Genomic DNA, 23,411 nt, shown 5'->3' on the forward strand with positions numbered 1-23,411 from the left:
GCTAACCCTTATCCAAATAAGTGATGCGTTGTTTGCGAATATCAAACAAAAGATGACCAATGTTTGAGATGAAGTAATTTTTTACGCAATTAATTTTACGTAAAATTGAGATAAAGAAATTTTTTACGCAGTAAAATTAAATAATATTATTTACATAACAATTTTAAGACGCATGTTCAACTACTCTTGAAATAAGGAAATTAATAATTTAATTTAATTTAAAGAGACAAAAAATTTAATTATTAGTGTCTACTTTCATCATATAGATTAGACTGATTTCAACAAAAACCAATTCAAAGATAAAACGATCGTAAAAATAAATGCCATGGTGTTCATTGTCAGCTTGTTGTCTATTGAATATATCAGCCGATATCAAAATTATTAAATCAGATATACGTGTGTTTGTAGTTGGTCTGTATATTTTTGAAAAACAGGAGATTAGATTTCAATTGAGGTCTTCAAGTTCTGCCGCGCCAAACTTTACCCCAAGAACTTACCCCAAAAGCGAAAGTTAGATGGGTTTCAAACCGAAAAGCACGAATGTGAAAGCTTTCGTAATATCCTCGTTGGAATTCACCTCGCATCGACGCTGTTTACTTTTCCCAGGATGTTGCTCGACCATAACCGCATAATAGGGCAGAGATTTAGCACGCATTAAACAACATCAAAATAAACAAACAATTTCGCAGACAATTGCTTCAAGCAGTTCAAGCAGCTACAACGAATTGCGGTCGACGGTTGAGGGAGGGGTTAGTCCTTAGTTTAGCACTGGAGGTGGGGTGGGATTATCCTGTGGAAAAGTATTCGCGCTTTGCTGGTCGTGTGTCAGCGTACAAATTCACAGACAAATTTTCCCTGGCCTTGTTCTGGTGTGGATGCAATGCACTAATCGATATGTTCCAGACGTAAGTCCTTTATCCACATAGTGAGTCGAAGGCCAGGATAACAGTTAGGGATGCTTGGAGTGTGTGCGAATGAGAGTGTGTTTGATGGCTGCTGCTCCAGTTGAGTACACCATAAAAACGTTTGACACTATCAATCTGTTTTTTGTTGTTGTTATTTTTAGTTGGCTACGAGTCGACCCTTGAATTGAATTATGCGAACATGGCTTGAAGCAATTGGATTGAATAACAGTTATATAGTGTCTTAGGATTAAAAAACGTTTATTTTATTTATCACGGGAAAATAAGAGGAAATAGAAAGGAAAATGACTTAAGAGAAATTCACAAAAAGCTGATTTCAAAATCCATATCTATATAATCATTGTAAAAATTTGTTTTAAAACATTTAAAATAATAAATGTACTTTACTTTAATATCAGCCGATTAATTTTATATTTGATTTTTTTTTTTTTTTTTTTATAATTTAAAATATAAAATTTATTTTGTTGGAACTCCTTTTTTAACTTGACCCAATACAAATAGAAATCCTATTTTAATCCTTTTCAAAATAAATAAGTATCTGTATATGGCCAATTATTTGGTATGACAGGCGACAAGTACGATAATATGCAAATCAAATGAGAGTAAATTTTATTTCCGTTCTTTCCCACAGTCGGATCAAGTCCAAGTGGATGTGTGCATTGGCGATAATCGCGTCGCTCGGGCGCACTCGTTTGAAATGCGATAATTTAATTGTGGTCCAATGACATATCCGCCGCATGGAAACAACAACAACAACTACTTCCACTTCAACAACAACCACAATGGAAACAACAACAAGAATAGTAGGTGAACGATGTTCAGTCGAGGGTAGCTAGAGCAATTGCCAAAGTTAAATTAACAATCGTGTTTACATTGGTTTGTAACAAGATTTCACTTAAGGATGTCAGCTTTGGGCCTGCACCGGTATCCTGGACACTTACCCTGCATCAAAACTGATTACTGTCATCAGGTCTTTGTGACGCGGAGTGTGCGCCGGCGCGTGTGTGCCAAACCAATTTGACTGGTAATGAAAAGGTTTGCGCATCCGCATCCGCCCTGACATATTGTTTGTTCATTGTTCGACTTTGCCTCGAGCTGGTTTTTCGCGCCTCGGGGTTAACGCACGTGACCTGGTCGCCCGCCGAGGCGGGGCGAGAGCTCTGACGTTGCTAATTTGTGCGTAAACCAAAACATCAAATAAACATAATTCAATTTCAACAATTGCTCTGACTGTCTGCGGTTTCAAGTGGTGCTCTGTCCGATACAGATACAGATAGACACATGAATGGATATGTCTCCCTATATATATACTGAGATAGTGAGAATGCGGCATTCGTTTAATGAGCTGTAAACTGTAACGGACTGCTCTGCGATGTGATCTAATTGTTGTAAGCTCTCACACAATTTGTCATCTCGTGGGAATCTCACTGTTTCGAGTAACCCTCCTACTCGACGCCTAAAATGTCAACAGGTTGAGCTCCGATCAACTTTCAAAACGAGGCGCCATCATGTTGATCTCACATTACTAACAGCCCAGCAGAGAGCTTTACCTCGCATCCATATTTTTGCTGGGGTAAATTTAGAGAGAGAGATACCACCATCGACGGCTGTCTACTTCTGGGGGTCTACCTCCCACACTGTTTTCAGAAAAACATGGCGGCTGCCTGCTGTGAGCAATATAATGGCAAAATGTCAAAAACAGGTGAGGTATACAAAGAAGAAGAAAAAACAACTTATGATAAGGTTGCTTTCGGTTATGAAGACCGGAATGTGCACTACATAAAACAGGAAAAAAATTTGGATATTCTAGTTTAGTTAATAGTACACATTGTTAAAATAGAGTCTATGTATATAAAAAACTACAATTTTGTGGATAATCAGTTTACATATTCTTATTTTGCTTAAATATCAAATTTAACCTTTACATAATATATAATCTTCAATTAGGTCTGAAAATATCAAATTTAGTCAGTCATAGGTTTCATTGAACAAATATGCCTTATTATTTTCTCACAGCTTCCGACAAGCAATTGCCTTGTGCGAAAACACCCTGTAGTACTTGACAAGCTCCGCCCCTCAGAAGCCACGGCGAATAGTTGCAAGGACATTTAGGGGTTGATGAGTACACACATGCAAACAGGCACACAGACGAAGCAGCAGAGCTGCGGTATTTCCAATTGGATCGACGATGCTATAAAAGGCTCTGAATTCCCTGGAGATGCTCTCATTACACATTTAAACTTATTGGACATCGCCCGCGCGTATATTAGGTTTAAGCTTAAGGTGTAATAAATTAATTAGATTTTACAAAATCAATAAATTGAATAAAGAAGTTAACTAAAATGTCACGGAATCAATTGCCAGATTCATCCTCATCACCTCCTATAAGGTGAGAAGCTGTCAAAACATAAAAAGTGAAAGAATAATTTTGATATTGTTATTTATTATTGCAATGTGTAATGAAAAATGTGTTTCCCGACGGCGCTTGAAACTGATTTTAAAATCATAAATTTTACCAACAGCCATTTACCATATCACAATTTTGACGATGATTTAATCAATGAGCTGCCATCCTGCATATATGCGGGTCAACATCAGAGTGGGGTCGGTGCAGCTAGCGGCGGAAGCTCCGGTTTGCGTCTTAATTCCAGCAATTTGAGACATATTCAACAGCATTATTTGCATCAGGGCAATGGTATGTAAATTTAAATATTTTATACAATTATTTATATAGTTTTTTGAGACCACTAAAAAAATTGATTTAACTTATACGATAAATGCCAATTTTCAATCATATCATAAAAACCTAAATAATATAAACTTCGAAAAAACGAACCTTGTTATTGTTGGAAAAGTGAAGTGATTTGAAAAAGATCATTTTAATAGATATCGAATATAGAACAAGATTTCTCAATTCGGGATAAAATAATAGAAAGTATATTAAGAGAAGAAAATACAATTATGGCATAGGACTGAATTCAAGTAGTGGAAGCTCTTCCTAAGACTTCATTAATGTTGCATATTGATTCACATGGCTCATTAATAATAAGTTTAGAATATTTAATACATGTAATTTTTTCCACACTGAATATCAACAGATAAATCCTTTCGGAATCAAATCCGTAGATATCTGTGGTATATTTGTTGTTGCATAGTTTAATCAACAACATAGTGTAATAATTCATTATTATTTCATTTTAGAAAACATGCTTGATTCATCTACAAATTCTAATAATCTGGTGTCTCTGAACTCAAATAATGCCACACCAATGATGTGCAATAGTCCAACGGCGACCAGTAGCGGCGGTGGGGGTAATGGAGTTGCAAGCGGTGGCGGGGGCGGAGGCGGAGGTGGTCCAGGACCTAGCACAGCAGGAGGAGCCTCGAGTGGAAGCTATGGTGCAGCCGCTGCGTCCAGTTACAAAATCCAACGGCAACAAGCAAATGTGCGGGAAAGGAAACGCATCCAGAGGTCCGCACCAACTGGGTACACTAAATGGTCTTTTCCATTGCACACTTAGCTATGCCCTGCATTGCCTACAACAAGAGCTAATGAGCATTTCTTTCTCTTTCTCCCTCTCTTTCTCTTCCACTATCCTTCTTTATATATTTTTTGCGCTCTGCAGTAGTATAAATTCCGCATTTGATGAGTTGAGGGTCCATGTGCCCACATTTCCCTATGAGAAACGTCTGAGCAAAATCGATACCTTGCGCTTGGCCATCGCCTACATATCACTACTGCGTGAGGTGCTCCAAACTGATTACGATCCACTGACCTATGTGGAGAAATGTCTACGCGGCGAAATCAAAGCCGACCGAGCCAATTGGAATACAAGTGATCTAACGGCACGCCTCTCCTGGATCAATTGGGAGAATCTGGGCGTCCATCCAGGACGACGCACCCTCCTCACATCGCTAGCATTGTCTTCGGAGCCAATGTGCGGTGCACATTGTGGTATGCCATAAGCTTACTGCGATTCGTTAAAATAAGCAATTTGTTTTTGCCAACAAATTTTTGTTATTCAAGGAATATTGAAAATATTCCCATTGGATCTCGAGCAGAAAGTTAGTGATTCTGGACTTACTTAAAATATATATATATTAAATTATTTTTTAATTTAAGCAGATATAAGCAATAAAATAGTTTATCAATATTTCCGGCATAAAATTCCAATGAGATTTTATGCCTGCATACTTAACTCCGAAAAGTATGCATATTGTAGGAATGCTTAGTAAATTATGTATCCAAAATATGTCTTCCCTGAAATACTAATAAAAGACGATCTCATTATCTAACAAATAGCAGTAATATTTATTTAAAAAGCATATTAGTTGCACTAATCAAACGACACTTCATATCATTTAAAGTTTACATTTGTTCGCTGGTTCGTAGAGTTTGGCCTAAAAGGCATGTGTTAACAAATCAATTCCTCAAATTATATTTCAGGATATACATATAAATATATATATATATATAGTATCAGTGTAGACAGTGAGTATTGCAACGTGCTCATTGGCAAACTATAAATACAAACGTCATAGTAAATAGCTATAGTGAGGTCTTCGTATTTGTCTGTTTGTACATAGCAATCAACTAACAGGCTTTCGCAAGTATTTAATAATTGAAAAGCTTTTTATAAAATAGATTCATATATAATCTAGAAATTTTCTACAAAACACAGCATCATATAAAGTATATATTAATATATGCTACAAAATAAATATTTTTTATAAACTATGAAAATAACAGCACACCAAAGAAACTAAACGTTTTAAATTTACAGACATACATAACAAATACTTGTATGTGGCGTATATAGGCGATTGATATACATTATATCTACATATGTATGTATGTTTTCTGCTTACATTTTGGCAACAACTACTATTAACGCACAGACACATATGTACACATACATATCGATATTGTACATATGAGTCTATGTAATTAGATTTGCTTGTTTATCGAATTGGAATTTAACTTTGGTATCATATTTAGTTTTGTTTCGAATAATACTCAAAATACATTGGCTACTATGAGGCTATACACAAATACACACGTAAAATATTACATATATTTATATGGATTGGACACATATAAGCTACATCTCTAATAATTGAATTTTACGATTGCTTTCTTTTGTTTCCATATTATTTTTGATGAGGGTCTTTTCTCTTGTTACTTTTTGTTCTATTTTGATTAACTGCTTAGTTTCCATTTAGCACAGCTATTTTGCGCAAGCTCTCAACCTCATTGCGTTTCAAACGCAAGGAAAACATGGCTTCTACAAAGCTATGGCAGTCGGTGACTATATTATCCTGAATCATATGATCGCGAAACATGGTGGCTAGTGCCGCAATATCGTCACAGCGCAATATATCATTCTTATGTGTAATGAACATGGCCAAAGCTGCGCGAAATACAATCTGCAAATACATATGCAATTATTATACATTGTTAAAGCTCATATTCCACGACTTGCCTTATAACCTTCAGCGAAAACACAATCCCATATTCGCAGCACAGTTTCCACGGGCAAAACTTCGGCAAATATGCAAATGAACCATTTGCTGGCTATCACCGCATAGGGTAAATCTGTTTAAAGCAAAGAATATTTTAAAAAGGTTGATATGATATTGTGCTTGCTTAGCGATATCCTTTACTTACTCATGTCTTCCACGTGTCGGTTAACAGCCGGCACACGTCTTATGACCAGCTCCCTGAACACAGCCAAGTCTCGCAACAGATTGGCCATATTATGTGAGTGATACTGCGGCACTATATTCTCAACGATATGCTTCAGCAGCCAGAAGGACTTCTCCTCGTCATCGGTGACAATGAGCAGCAGGCCGGCTATATAGTTGAGACCCTGGCAGTAGCCAACATCTCGATTATGATGCGCATAGGCGCAGAGTATGTTAAAGAGGCGCTCCTTCTTGGCATCGAAGTGAATATTGTCGGGAAACGTTCGAGGTAGATCGATTGATATGGAATCGCAGATTTCTTTGTTGAAATGCTCGATATTTAATAAACTATGATAAAGGTTAGGATTTCGTTGCTTTGCTTCATCGGCACCACTAATTTTCATCCAAACATCCGCGCGATATGGACCTGGTATGCCCTTGCGTATATATCGCTTTAATTTCGGACTTATCAGCCTGAAATCCGGATTCTGTTGAAGTAAATTCTCCCATTTAATTCGCCGGCGCGTCAATATCTTTAAATAACCATCCATAAACTTCCCATAGAACTTGTAATCGAACTTATCGCCACGCTTAAATCCGTACTCGTCCACATCGCTGAAATATATTGAAATACCTGTCATTACTAAGCACTAAACTATAATCATATGAGAATATGTGGTCATTTTTGATAATACTGACCTGAACTTGGAACTTGCGGTCGCTTCCATATGAATTATGACTAGTTTTTATTGCTCAGTTGGTAAAATTAAATATTAATTTTTTCTATTTTTCTTTGTTTTTAAACGGATTTCTGTCCGTTAGTCAGTTGTGCTTGTTGTTGCTGCTGCTGTTTGTCAGTTGTTCTTTTTGGTTCATGGCCCCCATTAATTGCTTTTTGGAATTGTGTGCACGTTCGACGCTTCCGCTGGCCGTTGCTGCCACTGCAACTTCAACTGCATAAATAATAGACAAAATTAAAATGAATAAGTAATCTTATTTATTTACACTCTTTTTCCACTACTATTTACATCGAATGTCCTTCGGAATTTCCTAAGCAGTCGCTGTTGCTTCAATTGTTGTTTTTGTAGGCGTTTTTAGCGCGCCTCGAGCACTGATAACATTACAAATCGCAAAAGCAGTGGGTGGTCGGTAGGTAAGGAAATTTTTATCACACGCCTAACGTTTCGACTTTCACTCTGATTGCAGTGCAGTATTGAGTTTGGGATTATAGTACTTTGGTAGCAATAGCTGACAATTGCTAATTGTTTGTTGCTTATCAATTCCAAGGGTTTATTTATCTTTTTTCTACTTCTTTCCGAGCGTTTTTCATTTTTCGATCAAACACAAGTGTAAGGCGTTATGTTAAGAAATGTCAACGAAAAGTCTTGCAAATTGTTAATGGATATGATCGGAACACTCACTTGCTGGCGTCACATTAAGTGCATCCTGGACTTTGGTGATGGAATTTTAAGTAATCATGTACAAATTATTTCATCTTATCTCTATTTTACTTTTCTCGCAAATCGCGAGACCAGGTAGCAGCACAACAATGTCTGCTTCTTCCATCGTTCGATGGTCACCCTAATGATAACAGCAATGTAAAAATAACTGCATAACATTCGCTGTTCCTAACAGTGAGCAAATTATACCAACTGTAGGAGTAACAAATTTGTGTCTTACAAGTAACCTGAATGATTTTAATACCCAAATATAATACTATATGCATTTATTGTAAGGTATTTGTTGTCTTTGAGAGCTAGTGGCAGTTAATTAGGGACACATGCATATAATTCCATTTATTTGAATAAAACAGTTTTTCTACAGCGTTGCCAGATGCAGCTAAATGACAAACAGCTGTGTGTTCGCCGACATGCTGTTCTTGTCAAGCAATCGCAACGTGCCGGTGACACATTACGCAATGTATGAAACAATCTAAGGTAAAAGGCAAACAAATTTTTGACAAGCTATAAATTCATGTTACAAATAACGTTAAATTTGCAGACGCTTCACCAAGATCACATTCAGGTTAACAAGGAAAAAAAACAATGCTGCGCAAAGCGTCGATGTTAGCTGCAGCTGTGGCCGTAGCTCCCACCGGTGGAAATCCACCACCGAAAGATTCGCTTGTGTGTAAACCAAGTGAATTGCCGATCTACGGTTCCTTGCATGCGTCAGAGTAAGTGCATTTACTGTGTTCTGATATACATATATCTATGTTTTTAAATCTATCAACATGCAGGCCACAGAAACATCCGGAGCACAAGCCGACAATTTCCCCATTGCAGAATACTCTGGAAGACGGCGTCCGTTATGTTCGGCAAGAAGTGGGAAAGGGCTGTAAGGTATTAGGCGAACAGACTGCCATCGTTAGCGACTATTATAATACGGCGAAAGATCACACGCAACGTTCCATTGATTTTCTGAACGAGCCACAGAACTCGATGCACCGCAGTGGAGCGATTGTGATGGGTGGTCTAGCTGGTTTTATATTTGCTGCTCGCGGCGGTTTCTTTAAGAAAGTGCTTTACACCACAATTGGCGCTGGCACTGTTGCGTCACTCTGCTATCCACGCCAGGCGGAGGAGAATGTGCGCATTGTATTGTACGAGGGGCGCAAGATATTTGCTGTTGCCTACAACTTCATCAAAGGCGTGAAGCCCGGCGAGGAGGTCTCCATCGAGCCAATTCAGAAGTTCCCCACAACTCTGAAGGATCTCAAGTTTCTGGCAATAGATCTAATCGACGAGGCTAAGGAAACAATCTTCCCCAAGAAGAAGTAAACATAAGCAACACGCAAGCAATACGATCCAACTGAGCTTTGCTAAGATTTTAGTCAAATTTTATTATATCAGTCGAATCACGATTTCCGATCATTCATATATTTATGTGTGTAGCAGCTTACTTACTTTCTGTTGACTCTGTTGGCCCACTGTGCCATCAGCAATAAACTTAAGTTGAGCATAAATTTGTTTTTTTCAGTGGACCACGGACAGATTTTCGCTTATATTGTTTGGCCATTGATTGAATATTCAAACTGGTGTCAAATGTCGTCGGCTAAAAAGTGAAATTTTGCTGTACTGTGAGCTGGCGAAGTCTTCAGTCGAACTCGTACTTGTACTCATACTCCATTGCGATTCTGCCAATCATTCCCACTCGATCACTGAGAAGTTAATGAATGGATCGAAATTGAGGCTGCCGTTAGCTGCAATTGTTGTTCATCATTTACGCACTTGACCATTGCGGGAAACTGAAGCTGAAGCATCTCAATTGAAGATTGTAATAATGATAATGCATAATTGCTGTATGCTATATACTATGTGTTCATGTAATTGTCGCAGCGAGGGTAGATTGATCAGTAATGGGTCCAGTCTAGACACATTTAATTTGTTGTGGATAATGATAATAATAATGTGGTTTTATAGAGCACATCATTAAATTATTCGGAAGGAAATGCAGGTTGTTACCATATATAAAAGATTAATTTTTTTTTCAATTTATTTCACCTTTAAGGAATATATATTTAGACACTTCAGCTATATATTGAATGAATTATTTTTCTTCTTCACAAATTTACAATATATTGTCAATAGATTTATTTGAGCTCATCTTTATAAATAAACTTGTTCTTTGGGCAAGATACAACATAATGATGTTTGTATGCGATTTGTTTCATAAGTTAAATAGATTTAATTAATTATTAATGCCTAGACTAATATACCAACAACTTTACAACGAAAATGACTTTTTGTTTTGTTCCGTTTTTTTTTTTTTTTTTTTTTGTTCATTTTTGTTTTTGTTTTTCTGTTTTTATATATATACACATATTGATGCAATTATATAATTTATATATATCCATATGTTAGACAACTTAAAGACAATTTTTGCTAGACTAACTTAGTGGGCCTGACTAAGTGTGTGCGGTCAATGCAAATTGTTAAATTGAAGCTAACTAAGCTTAAGATTCATTTAAATTAAAATCACACAATCTTAAAACATACATTTAATAATTTAAAACAATAACAAGAGCTGAGCATATCGACGATACAGATGCAGCTATCATCTCACATGCTCCAGTATCCAGGGCACGAATTTGGAGATGCGTGTGCAAACGCCCGGCAAATTGGCCTCGGCACAGCCAATGCCCCAGGATATGATGCCGGCTAGAAAGAAACGTCCGTCCTGCGACTTGGCCTGCAGAAAGCGGGAATTTCAGTTGAACATAATATTGTGATTAATTAAGATAGGGGGACTAGGCTTACCTGCAGTGGGCCACCTGAGTCGCCTTGGCACGAGTCCTGACCGCCCGTTTCGTAGCCAGCGCATAAGAAGATGTCTGGAATGAATTCCTGGCGGCCGGCGCGCAGAAACATGGACTTGCAATTGTCGTTGCTCACGATGGGCACAGAGACCTGCATTCAGTGTGAGTGAGAAAATATGACAGCGATTTGTTGCCAGTTTGCTTACCTCCTGCAGCACCGAGGGCAGTGTGCCGCCCTCGCTGAGTCGACCCCAGCCAGTGACCGTGGCATTCATGCCAATCAGCAGACTCTCCGTTTCGGGCAAACAAATGGGACTGACATGCGGCGCAAATTCTAGAGGTTGCTCCAGCTTAACCAGTGCCAGATCGTATTCGTATGTGAAGAAGTTGTATTTGGGATGCACCACCTTCTTCGATACGGCGCGCTCAATGTATGGCAGCTGCTCCTGCACATGAGAGAAGTCATACTCGCCCACGCGTATGCGAATCTGTGAGATGAGCAGACTGCAAATGAGTAGACAGAGGAAGAGAGAAAGAGAGGGACAGTGTGTTAGATAATAATAATGTTGCATGTGTGTGAGTGTGTGTGCTTGTGTGATGCAGTTGGTACTTGGTACTCACTCGTCTACACAGTGCCCCGCCGTGGCTATCCAGTTCTCGTTGATCAAAGCGCCACCGCAGCGATGTGTGCTAGAGAAGCCAAAGAACGAGGTGCGTCGCACAGACACCTGCCAGGGCCAACGACCGAATGCTGCGCTCTTGCCGCCCACAATCCGAGTCTCTGGACGCGTCAGCATCGGCACTCCACATTCTGCACACATACATACATACACATATATGAACATATATATATTTATGCGCAATTGGATTGTGTCAAATACATTAGGCGTGGCTGTACTTGGACTTACCGCTGCGTGCCGCTGAAATGGTCTTCACATGGCCAAGCATGCCGGCCTCGTCTGTGGAGGAGTCCGTTATCTCATTGGATTCAATGCCAGCCGTGGGCTGCTGAGATGTTGGACTCGGACGTGGTCTGTAGGTTGATACAGCAGCCGCTGCTCCCGCCGTTGTGGATGTAGATGTAGATGAGGATGTGGAAGCTGTTGTCGTGCTTGTTGTGGTGGGCCGCTGGTCGGGCTTGGTGGGTTTCCTAGTGGTTGTTGTTGTGGTGCTGGTTGTTGCTTTCGATGTTGTTGTTGTCGTTGTGCCCTTTGTCGTTGTTGAGGTTGTTGTTGTTACGGCTGATGTTGATGAGGAGGACGCGACTAATGATGTGCCCGGCAACAGCTAGAAGGTAGCCAAAAGTGGTAAACATTATGCTAATAGTTACCGAAGGAGCTCAACATATTTCACATGCAAAGAATCAATTTTTCATTCCACTGCTAAATCTCTGCGGAGGCCAAATGAAATGACTTTGCTCAAATCAACGTCTGTATACCCTTACCTTACCTACCAATAACCGAACTGAGGTTATGAAAAACCCCTCTATATTGTCTTGGAAAATACAAAAATTTAACAACATATTAATTATTGAACTATACAAATATTTGTGTATTTTATAAAAATAATATAAATATATATATATACATATACGTAGATTTTGTAAATTCATAAATACGAATGTATATCTTTATATACCAAACCATAATCAAAAATATATATAAAACTCTATATAATCTCTATCTTTCTACATGTTATAAATTTGATCAAATATCTGGAAATTTACTTTCCGTTAATACACAAATATTTTTTAACAACGCTTAAATAATTATTCAATTGAAATACTTTACTTGAACACTTTGTTGATACCCTAACGCTTGCCAGCAAGTGCAGAACAACACACCCCAGAGACGAACAGCTTGACTACGTCAGCATCAGCACAAGACAAATCTTACATCAGCTTAGGCTCTGGCTTTGTGCAAACAATAAAATGTCCCCGAAGGCTGTGGCCTCAGTCAGAGCATAAGAGCAGCAGAGCATCCCAGCCTGATCGAGGAGTAAATGACCTCGTCGCTCGTTTGTTTCGCTTTCGACATCAATGCATCACACACACACAGAGCGTGTGGCACAGGATGAGGAATTGTGGCAAGCAGACAGAGAGATGAAGACGCGTATTTACATACCTGAGGCCTGGTCGGTATGGGTTTGGGTTTGGGCTTCGGTCGCGTCTGCATCATTGTCGTAGTCGTCGTCGTCGTCGACGTCGTTGTCGTTGGCAGCGGCGTTGGAGGCCGCTCGTAGACAATCGGTTTCTTTGTGGGCTTTGCCGGCTTAGAGGGACGCATGGTTGCTGGCAAATTGACTATGCCGGGCTTGGTCCAGCCGGTGGGTCGCGGCCTGGTAATAAAGCTTGGCTCGGTGGTCATGTGCCAGTGGTGGTGCTGTGGCTGCTGCTGAGGCGGCGGTGACTGCTGGTGCGTTGATGTATGCCAAATACTATCTGTTGGTGTAATTGTTAGTTGTTTGTTTGTTGTTTGTGAGTCCATAACTCTGCCTTCCATAACAATGCAACAGGCGCCACGCTCTATACTCACTCGAACTGCTCGTCGCCTGGCTGGCTGCACTCTGCAAATCGGGCGGCGTCGTTGGCTTCGGATGTGGCCTGGATAAAGTGCCCTGATGCACCGGACCAGAAGGACGAATGACCAATGTACCAGCGCCATGTGGACGTTCAATAGTTGTCATACCGCTGCAATAAATAAAAGAAGCAAATATTCGATAATACTTACAGAAAATAATGAAAAATATTTATTTTTAATGTTACGGAAGGTAGCTTTAGTCATAGTTCATCTATTTGACAATATTCATTTGTAATTAAATAATTTAACTAAAGGAAACGCATTCTCTCATCACCACGTATTTAAGTGGAAGTACTCAAACACAGTTCTGTTATTAATCATAAAAAAGGCTCATCTTTTTTGTTTAAATATGTTAAGCAGACTTTTTGACCTGGAATAAAAAATACAAAAACAAAATATATAAATATTTATGCCAACTATTTTCTGACCCGCAAAGCTAAAATAATGTTTACTTATTTTCTTTTAATCAGAACTCAAATTAATTTTATTGTTAGCTACTTCTTGTCACAAATCGTTAATCACTTATTACATTTGAAAAAGTATTATATATTAAAGCTCGTATCTAACCAAAGGTATACTTAAATATGTAAGTCAAATGAAAATCCGAAATTGTCTATAATTTTTTTATAATTAATTGGGCTTACTAAGCTTGCGCTACTTTCAGCAGTTAAACAAAAAAAAAAAAAAATTTTTGTGTGCGAGGAAATTTCTTGTACTATCAATGGTATATAAATTTCAAAGGAAATTGGGTTAGAGCCGCCTTTATTTACCCACCTGATTAGCGGCTTGTGTGGCTGTGGTGGCGGCCGGGGCCTCATCGACAGGGGCTTGGTGGGTCTCGTGTATGAGAAGCCCGTGTGGGGCAGCACAATATTCTCGGTGTAGTTGTGGGTACAGCATGAGCCAAACATGAACGAGTCAACGCACATGCCCACGTGCTGGCCCTCGGACTTGATGCACTCCCAAACGAACATGCAGGTGCCCTCGATGCGGCCAAAGGAGCACGGCTTGGGACTTATCTTAAAGTTTTGGCTGCGCTGCAGATCCGCAGGCGTATAGTAGCCATCCAGGCGATGTGGACTGCGATAGAAACTGGGCAAGGATGTGCTGTCGTCATCCTCATTTGTGGAATCGTAATCAAAGCTGTTGGTGTTGCTGCCGCTGCTGCTGCTGCTACCGCTCCCGCTGCCCGTGTGCTGTGGTGTGATAAGCGCCGCCGTCGCCGCGGCTAGGCAATTGACTAAGATAAAGGCTACTAATACTGCTACTATTTGGTGTCTGCTGCTCTCTGGTATCGCTGCAGTTGCTCTGTTGACTAGCCAACGCTGTTTGGGCCACATCTTCGGGTCTGTGCTGCTGCCAAAAAAAAATGAAGAAAAGGAAAACGAAAGATAAATTTTAAAAAAAGTGTGCTGGGGGCAATTTAGCATTAGACTTGTTACCTGCCGGAACACTGGTCATGTTCCAGATGCCCCCATACCCTGCGCTTCGCTTTACCTTCTGATCCCTACTAATTAAGTGCACTTGTCGCATGTTGGGTACTCTAAGCAACTGCAACAACAACAACAACAACAACATTAGCGTTAGCTAAAAAACGGGCATGTCGCTTCAGCGATTTCTACTCTTTATGATTGCCACCTGTTTGCAGCGGCTGCCGTTGGTTGTTCGTTGTTATTGCTGTAGTCACAGTTGTTGCAGTTTTTTGCAAGACTGCGAGCAGCCAGTGACTGGTTTAATTACAACTTTTCACTTTTGCCTCATAATCAGTTTTTTGTTTGGGCGCACTATAATAGAAAAAATTTATTGTGATCGCACGAATATGTTTTACAACAGACGACACATGCTACAATTAATAATATTGTCTTGTGGCAAGAAGAAACAGAGACCCAAGTCAGATATCTTGGTCAGGCCGGGCCGGGCCGGGCCGGGCCAAGAGCTCATCAAAGCGGAATCATTTTGAAGTTTAATTAAAAGTTTACTCAATTCCAACGCAGAGCACACGCCATCAAAGTGGATGTTCGCGTTTCAGCTGATGCCACACAATGCAACCACCCACAAGCACGAGTACAGTAATCATATTAGCCCCTACAAGCCAAATGGGCCGCCCCTACCCCTACCCCTGGTTGACAACTCACCTGTGTCTGTGTCCGATTAAAGTTGCTTGCTTCATCGGTAACGTGCCGGGCGCATGTCTGCAGTTATGGAGTAGAAGAAGCGAAAGGTTTGTTATTAGTTGTTGTTTTGTTATTTCTGCTCGAGAATGGAATGTAGCAGAGCTATAATTAGTGGATAACTATAAATATATACTTCTATATGATTGGTCATGCATGCGGTGCAAGCGCTACATACGCCCACCCACCAATAAGAGCCCTACCATAGTGGTCCAGGCAATTGCATGTCTTTATCGTATATAGACTGAGGCAATATTGCCGATTATAATCGTCGGAGAATACAAGTGGAAATACTTTTCGTTGTGCTCCTTATACATATGGAATGGGAATGTCTTTCATATATTATGTAATTGAAGAACTGCATAAAAAAATATTTTTAGGTGTATTAATATATAAAAATTAAAAAAAAAATCCACACAATTGCTTTTTTCACTGCCGAAACAGGGTTAATAACAAAAACATGTAAGAGCACAATAATGAGAAAAAATACAATGATCAATAAAAGTCGTGTTCGCTAATTTATGAAGAATATTGTGACATTGAGAGAAAAGATAAAAAAGCCAGCGAAAGGGAAAGTATCAAATGAATATAAACCTCGCATATAATGGTGATTCGCACTTAAATACATTATTATAACCATTTACTTGAATAGACCTTTAAAAATGGCAAAAAACAAAATAATAATAATAATATTAATAATAATACTGTAAAAAAGAAATGGAAAAATGTATAAAATATGATTTTCGTTTAATTTCATATGCACTACAAATATATTTTAACACTTGAAGGTTTTTAACTTGTCCTAGTTTAATATAGACGTTTATTCCTTGGATATGTTATATCAGTCGAGCCCTGTATTGATAACAATTAACTTAAATCATTGACACATTTGAAAATGCTTGAATTAATGGGAAAGTTTATCGTAAATATTCTCAAGCCCCGTTTATCACTCTCATCTCTTCAATTTAATGGGCGTCATTTACACTGATGGTAATTACTAATCATTCAAACTGGAACCGAAATATTTCTGCACGTCATGAGCCAGCAGCTGATGATTGAAACTGAAAATGAGATCGAATGACTTTAATTTCAGTATTTGATCTCTCCACGTCTATTTATCGAGCGTTTCCGACCTCTATTACAACAGCTCAATGTACAACTGTTGACGCCAAACGTAATATTCACTCTAATAACTTTATTTCAGTTTGAAATGAAGACAGGCACCAGGTCGATCCGCCAATCGGCCGATTGCTCGATGGGAACTGGGAGCTGCCACACGCCATTTATGAGCCATTGAGCGCCTGAACCGTTGCAAATTAATTTCGTTACGTTTTCATTTCCTCAACAAAACGATCAGTTTAGCTGCTATTGCTGTGGCTCGTAGCTTCTTTTATTTTTGTATTAACTAAGAGACCCGAAAGGTAATTACCCCGCCTAAGCGCCCAGCAAGCAGAAGCAGCACCCGTACCAAAAGCAATCTTTTGTGCTAATGACTATCTTTTAGAGACCCCTCGACTAACAAAAAAACCAAAACAAAAAATAATAAAAAAAATACAAAAAGACAAGTAGCCAGAGACTGACAAACGATTAGACAGAACCAAACCCGAAACCCCGGCGCTGGCCATGCCAAAGGCCAAATAATTTTGTGGCAAAATCTTTACTGTTCAACAAAGTATTAGAAAAATGCTGCAGTTGAGAGAGAAACTGACAAACGCGGAACAGGGCAACAACTGAGGTATACTGCTGCTACGTGTGGATCACAGACCAAGCGGCAACCGATGCCACAACAGGCAGCTAGTTGCGCAGTAATTGTAATAAGAATTGCGCAATTTGCGTCAGTCACTTAACTCCAAAGGCGAAGGCGACGGCAAAGGCGAAAGCGAGGGCTACCGACACCAGCTACCAGTTACCAGCTTTCGGTTGCAGTTGCAGTTGCAGGTTCGATCTGCTATAAAGTGTGGAAAAGTCACAGGCTGCCTGGTAAATGGTGGGCTGGCAGGCGAACCTGCCCGGTAGGCGTTTTGTCAATCGACAGACGATCGACAGGCGACGGCATAGATGACAGGCCGCCCAGGCTAATGAAAAAGATAAACAACTGGATCACACGACCACAGACCAGACACGCAGCTGGGCCGCTGCTAAAGGCCGGCTTCTATCTCATACGTTAGATAGCACATGTCCATCTACAGCTCGACGTCGACGTCTACGTCGACATCGGCATCTTTTGAGCCGCTCTCTTGTTATAATCACAGCGCGTAACGTAAACACAATTTTTGAGTGGCTTCTCCATGTGAAACACACATTGCCTGGGGCCTGATACGACGACGACAACGACCACGATGATCAGAACAGTGAGAATTAAAAGTCATTGTACCTATAAATCAATATCGCTTTTACTGGCTAACGTAATAAATATTGTCTACGCAAATAATACATGAGTAAACTGTTAAAGCACCACACAAAAAGCTTGCTTCTATACGTTTTAAACAATTATGAAAAGAGATTTGATATAAATCAGATTATTATATTAATATAAATATTATGTATTTATTTGAGCTAAGATCGATTGCCCAAAACTTCTAAAGTAAAATATATTCTAAACATATTCAATGGAAAAGAAAAGTAAGGCTCATCTGAATTCAAATGAAGTCAATTTTATGATATTCCAACTAACCTAAGTAATCTAAGCAATATATCGCTTGAGCTATAAGATTGTAATTAAAGGTGTTTGCCGGCTTTAAATGAAGTTGAATTTTCTATTTATTTAGCTGTCCATTAACTGACGACTATCACTGTCTAGCTATCACCTGGCGCCTATTTGTTGAGCCGCAACTTTTAACGCTGCACATTAATCAATTATGTGCGTCAACATCAACAGCCATCACACATACGCAAGGTGAGCCCATCAAGGAACAGAGCGAGCTCGACTCTGCATCGTTTGCATGCACTTTCCATGCGGCAGAGAGTACTGAAATAAAAGCAACACGCGGCCGAGCTGTTAGGTGTCATAGACTGGGCCACAAACATAAATCACTCGGCTGGCGAGTGTCTCTGGTTTATTAACCTGCCTCAGCTAATGGCCGGCCCCGTGCTATGCAACCTGACGGCTTAGCTGCACTTGAACCTTTGACTGCACCACTCTTAAGCCTCTCAGACCCAGTGGCCAATGCCCAGAGCACAGTTATTGTGGTTGTGGTTGCCGTTGTTGTTGTTGTTGTTGTTGTTGTTGGTTCTTCTTTTGTTTGTCTGTCTGTTTGTTTATGTTTGGTTTTCAGCGTTTTTCCTCATTTAGAGCGACCCCGGCGGAACCTTTTGCCTTGTTCCCATTGTCCAAATATTTACTTTTTTCTATGCCCTGTGCAGAGCAGCATGACGCTGCTGGTTTTAAGGTCGAGTTCTGCGGCTTCTTATAATTTCATTTTACCCTCGAGCCGAAAGCAACATAATTAATATGGATTTAGTTGTCTAGTTGATTTGTTCTTGGACTTGCAGCGCTCTTCCCAGCTTGATTGGCCCAACCAAGCTGTTTATTCATGGCGATCCATTCTAAATAAGTTACTTTATTTTCAATATCATAACGGTCGCACCTGTTTCAATGGAGTGAAAATTAAAGACCCTTAAAAGGAAAGGGCTCCATCACAATGGGAAACATAAATCCAACTCAATATCAATCATGATCATGGGCTACGGAAGTGAGCAACACCAACAAGTGCGCCCAAGTCATTCACAAACCAACAAAAAAATATATATGCACACATATATCTATATTTATACGCAGCAACCAGCTCCATCGTCATCGTAACTGTTGTCAAGATCTGACATGCCGGCCACTTGGAAGTTGAAAACGTTAAAAGTTAAGTAAAATAAAATCGTGCGGCAATCACTTTTGATTATTGAATGCTCCACAAAGAGATCGAACAATGAGGCTCGAGTCTCTGTTCGTGAGTGTGACAATTTGACAGATTGAAAGTGAAAATCTTCAAAATAAACGTCTTTAAATGTCTGTAATGAACACAGACCCGGCCAGGGCAGCCATACCCAGCCAGGGAGAGGTAATTTGCATGAAATGCACGTTGCTGCCGTGCCCACAGCCAATGCTCGAGCACGCCCCGAGCATTCGGTTGCCCATTACCCATTATCCATCCACTACCCAGCTCCAGACTCAGTGGGTCAATCAGCATTCACTTGTCTCATTTTCAGACTGTAAATTGAATAGGGCCCAGGGCGAAGACAGCCAATTAAAGTGAATAGCCAGCTAAGTTGACCAGATATTGGATTATTCATGCACATTATTGCAACGAGCTGAAACAATATGATTTTCATGTATTTCCCACTATCCCGACTGCGACTGGGTATTGAGACTATGTCAAGCGATTTCGTTCAGGCGTCATAATAAACAGCTCGTCAATTGAATGCAAATAATTATTGGTTTACTGGTAAGTGTTGGCCATTGATAATCACGATTAGACAGACAGACAGATACTCGCTTGTAAATAAACGAGTAGACCGCATTCATTCATACATTCATTCAACAAAACTGGTAATTGTCAGTTTGCTGTGCGGTCATATTAATTATAGTTTGTAGTTTATATGGTCGAGTGCGAGTGCGAGTGCGGGTACAACTGTGATGTCATTGCATGTCAATGGCCTAGCCTCAGTGATGACACAGCACCAACAACAACAACAGCGACAACAAATGAAAACAATAACAACAACAAAAGAAAGTTGTTATTAATGTATTTTGCTTATAATTCTCACAGAGCTACACACTCCTTGAATTGCTTTCTATATTACTGATTATGTGACTGACCTGTCTAAAATGCATGAAATTGACTACAAATGAAATATTTATGAAGTGAGTATGCCAATTAATTACAATCTAAAGTTTTTATCTTAATGTCCTCTACACACCTACACCTCGCCGTTGACAATATCTTTTATTGAAGTAAAACGCCCCTGAAAGGCTTTATCAAAGGTTTATAAACTATATATTTGATAAAGTATTTCTCTTTTATATTATTTTCCGATTTTTAGACATGTTTTTATATCACCAGGTTTATATATTGGATTTGTTTATCATTTGAATTATATTGCATGTTTGTTTGTTGTTTAGAGCTATCATATATATACTCTTTTTTATTCAAACTCATACAAAAACTTCAAAAACCAGAAAAAAGTAATAATATTAGTATGTATATATATAACTGCACCTATGAATTATCTTTCTTTCATTTTCCTAAGCTATCTTTACGTTAGCAGTTTTATTACGGTCAGCCAAGAATAATTAATGGATATTCAGACGCAGATGCATTCGTTTGCATATTTTAATATAGTGGGATTTTGCTATCAGATTAGACTACACTCATTCTTAGAAGCTCATGCCTGTTAACGGTGGCAGCACATCTCTATGATATAACTGTGCATGTTTATAGCCAAGGCTGTTTGCGGCTGAGGCAAAAGTAATTTCATAATTTTCTCGAGGAAAATGTTAGCGCATTTAGCCAATTTTGGGACCGAGGTATGGCAAACAAATTTTGACAAATGGAATAATGAGTTCAAAAATTATATAATAATCCGAAGACGGTCACAGTTGTTGGCTGAGCTGCAATAAGATTCGCCAAAAGCAAACAACACTCACATGAAGTTACACACAAATACACACACACACGCACACTCGAATTTGCCGTCTGAAGAAGAGAAAAAAAATTCGTTTTACGCGCAAGTGAATTGGAATTATGTTTTACGAGCGCGCGCCTTGATTGCAATCGTCGTGGGGGGGAGCACGGTAATCGTAATGGCAAGGGGCAGAGTTTCGGGAGCCGCATTGCAACAATTATTCTGCTCGATGACTTTCGCTAATAAAACGACATACGGCCACGCAGCGGATGACAGAGCCTGCCAGCAACTAGTAACTGGCACTGACTCAATGCGAAAGATGGCTTCAGGTTTTATTATCGTAATACCGAGATAATCGCCGCATATGCCAGACTCTTTCATTGCGCACATACATACGCTTATGCTGATGTATGCGCAATAGTTTATAAACAATTTTATTGCAAAACATCGATATGCTAGTAACTCGTAAGCTCACACAGTCATTTGCAAATTAGAATGTCACATTACGTATACGAAACTTGATCCAACTTTATGACGACGCAGTGAAGCAATCAAATTAAATTTAAGCAGCAATTTTCGTTTAGAATGTGAAAACGTTTAAAACAAATGAGCGAATAGCAATTAAAAACACGTTTATGTTCATATCTGTTATACAAGAAGACAAGAAAGAGGCCCAGTGGGACTCAGGCCTAGCGCTTACAAATGATTGTCAAACAAATTGGAATTAAAACTTAATAAACTCATCATTGGAATTCGTTAGGCTCATAGCTAAGAGAAACTTATATTGGCTGTCGACAAAAAAAATAGTTATAATCAAGAGCTGACTGATAATAAAAATGATATTTTACAACATATCTCTCAAATTGAAATATCACACTTTTCAATTTGAAAACTTCTATTATAAATAAAAATGGAAATGCCAGCTACTTAATTTGAATTTTAATGAGGAGAAATATAAAAAAATTGTAAATTGGATTTTTTTTTTTACTTACTAGACTTTTCAATTAAGTATTAAGCTCCCAGACATAAATGGCTGTATTTGGATCGTTGCACAGAAATAATAGTTGAATGTCTTTGAAGACTTTTGGGCTACTTAAATGCGAACTGATTTTCACTAGTCGTAAAGAACAATGACCTGGTGCTGTAGCTAATCAAATTTGATTTTCACTGGCTGCCATTTTGGCCACTGGGATTTTGATTCGGTTTACACGCACTCGCACTTTTCTGTGCCGCTCTCCACAGATTTCGTTAATTATTTTGTTCGACCGGCACACTTTCCAACGTTTTCATGGTTAGTGGAACAGCAAGTCGACCGATAACTGCGTGTATGATCCAGTAATGGTAATCAAATATTTTGTTTAATTGATTTTCACTCTTTTCTTTTTTCGAATGCAATAAACTTTAGTAAATATTTGTGGGCGAGTTTATGGGGCAATAACTTAACAATCACGCCAACACTTCCAATCAAAACTAATTCACCACAACTTCTTTTCGACTTGGTCTTAATTAAATTCGTTTTAAGACCATAGGTTTATTCTTTTTCTTTTTCGGTTTCCTTTTTTATTACGATTATCTGTAAATGCGATATTTGCTTTTATTTTATTGCACAATTTTGATTTACGATTTTAGTTTTCCTTTTATTTTTGTTTGATTGCTTCTCACTTTTCCAGCAAGGGTCCGCTTGTGAGTTGATTCGCCTTTCTCTGTCCAATTTCTACAAAATAAAACATAATTATATACGTTATAAGCAACTCAGCGAGCAAAATCAAATAAAACGCTTGGGAATTTATGCAAAAAATATGTCGATAAACTTTGAGATAAGGTGCAGCTCGAAAACACATTCGGTGACCCTATTTGGGCCTGTCGTATTTGCATTTGATGTGCCACGAAATGCTAAATGGAATAGCCAAAAAAATACACACACACAAACAAACGGCCACTAAAATTCAAATAAACAAACGAACTAGTTAGTGCAGGTAGCTGGAACGCTTGGATAGATCAGGTGGGCAGAACTGGATGCTAATCTTTTTATGTGAAACACCTATGGGCATTGGAAATTAAATACGAATCTACCGTTTGGCCGATTTCGTCTTTCAGTGACAGCATTTTTAAAGCCTTTATATAATTTATTATGGTAGACATATAAAACTTTATGAATCTACAAAAAATATTAATAAAA

The 23,411-nt window shown here is 39.0% G+C and overlaps 4 protein-coding genes across 12 annotated transcripts in view; 2 read left to right on the forward strand and 2 right to left on the reverse strand.

Moving 5' to 3' along the window:
• The first annotated feature begins 2,514 nt into the window (after positions 1-2,514).
• On the forward strand, positions 2,515-5,028 carry LOC6574138. Of its 3 annotated transcripts, none has more exons than XM_044008284.1 (5): positions 2,515-2,625; positions 2,940-3,312; positions 3,446-3,618; positions 4,125-4,422; positions 4,550-5,028. In XM_044008284.1, the coding sequence occupies exons 2-5, from the start codon at positions 3,266-3,268 to the stop codon at positions 4,887-4,889; spliced, it is 858 nt and encodes a 285-aa protein (XP_043864219.1). In that variant the 5' UTR covers positions 2,515-2,625; positions 2,940-3,265; the 3' UTR covers positions 4,890-5,028. The 3 variants fall into 3 exon arrangements, with proteins under 3 accessions (XP_043864219.1, XP_002000196.1, XP_043864220.1); XM_002000160.4 differs by having other exon boundaries at positions 2,517-2,625; positions 4,125-4,410; positions 4,550-5,027; XM_044008285.1 differs by having other exon boundaries at positions 2,520-2,625; positions 4,125-4,395; positions 4,550-5,025.
• Positions 5,029-5,211: 183 nt separating this feature from the next.
• LOC6574139 (growth hormone-regulated TBC protein 1-A) lies at positions 5,212-8,175 on the reverse strand. 2 transcript variants are annotated; one of them, XM_015167281.3, is made up of 6 exons: positions 8,030-8,175; positions 7,637-7,919; positions 7,308-7,561; positions 6,592-7,223; positions 6,407-6,519; positions 5,212-6,350 (listed from the first exon to the last, which is right to left on the reverse strand). In XM_015167281.3, the coding sequence occupies exons 3-6, from the start codon at positions 7,334-7,336 to the stop codon at positions 6,132-6,134; spliced, it is 993 nt and encodes a 330-aa protein (XP_015022767.1). In that variant the 5' UTR covers positions 7,337-7,561; positions 7,637-7,919; positions 8,030-8,175; the 3' UTR covers positions 5,212-6,131. The 2 variants fall into 2 exon arrangements, with proteins under 2 accessions (XP_015022767.1, XP_002000197.1); XM_002000161.4 differs by lacking the exon at positions 7,637-7,919.
• Positions 8,176-8,443: 268 nt separating this feature from the next.
• LOC6574140 (MICOS complex subunit MIC27) lies at positions 8,444-9,573 on the forward strand. Of its 2 annotated transcripts, XM_002000162.4 has the most exons (3): positions 8,444-8,545; positions 8,610-8,784; positions 8,848-9,573. In XM_002000162.4, the coding sequence occupies exons 2-3, from the start codon at positions 8,654-8,656 to the stop codon at positions 9,386-9,388; spliced, it is 672 nt and encodes a 223-aa protein (XP_002000198.1). In that variant the 5' UTR covers positions 8,444-8,545; positions 8,610-8,653; the 3' UTR covers positions 9,389-9,573. The 2 variants fall into 2 exon arrangements, with proteins under 2 accessions (XP_002000198.1, XP_043864221.1); XM_044008286.1 differs by lacking the exon at positions 8,444-8,545 and having other exon boundaries at positions 8,563-8,784.
• A 495-nt stretch (positions 9,574-10,068) lies between these two features.
• Positions 10,069-23,411, reverse strand: part of LOC6574141 (serine proteinase stubble) — a 28,916-nt gene continuing 15,573 nt past the window's right edge. For 3 of the 5 annotated variants that reach the window (XM_044008283.1, XM_044008281.1, XM_044008282.1), the window contains exons 2-11: positions 22,225-22,946; positions 15,581-15,637; positions 14,220-14,801; positions 13,401-13,555; positions 12,990-13,306; positions 11,775-12,153; positions 11,488-11,677; positions 11,073-11,370; positions 10,868-11,017; positions 10,069-10,799 (exon numbers count right to left, since the gene is read on the reverse strand). In XM_044008283.1, coding sequence (XP_043864218.1) covers positions 10,665-10,799; positions 10,868-11,017; positions 11,073-11,370; positions 11,488-11,677; positions 11,775-12,153; positions 12,990-13,306; positions 13,401-13,555; positions 14,220-14,801; positions 15,581-15,615 — 2,241 coding nt within the window. In that variant the 5' untranslated portion in view covers positions 15,616-15,637; positions 22,225-22,946 and the 3' untranslated portion in view covers positions 10,069-10,664. Of the gene's footprint in view, positions 10,800-10,867; positions 11,018-11,072; positions 11,371-11,487; positions 11,678-11,774; positions 12,154-12,989; positions 13,307-13,400; positions 13,556-14,219; positions 14,926-15,580; positions 15,638-22,224; positions 22,947-23,411 lie in introns of those variants that run through there. The other 2 variants (XM_032727979.2, XM_044008280.1) reach the window with 2 other exon arrangements.

Source organism: Drosophila mojavensis, unplaced genomic scaffold (assembly GCF_018153725.1).
Source record: "Drosophila mojavensis isolate 15081-1352.22 unplaced genomic scaffold, ASM1815372v1 contig_277, whole genome shotgun sequence".
In the NCBI taxonomy this organism is placed as follows: Eukaryota; Metazoa; Arthropoda; class Insecta; order Diptera; family Drosophilidae; genus Drosophila; species Drosophila mojavensis.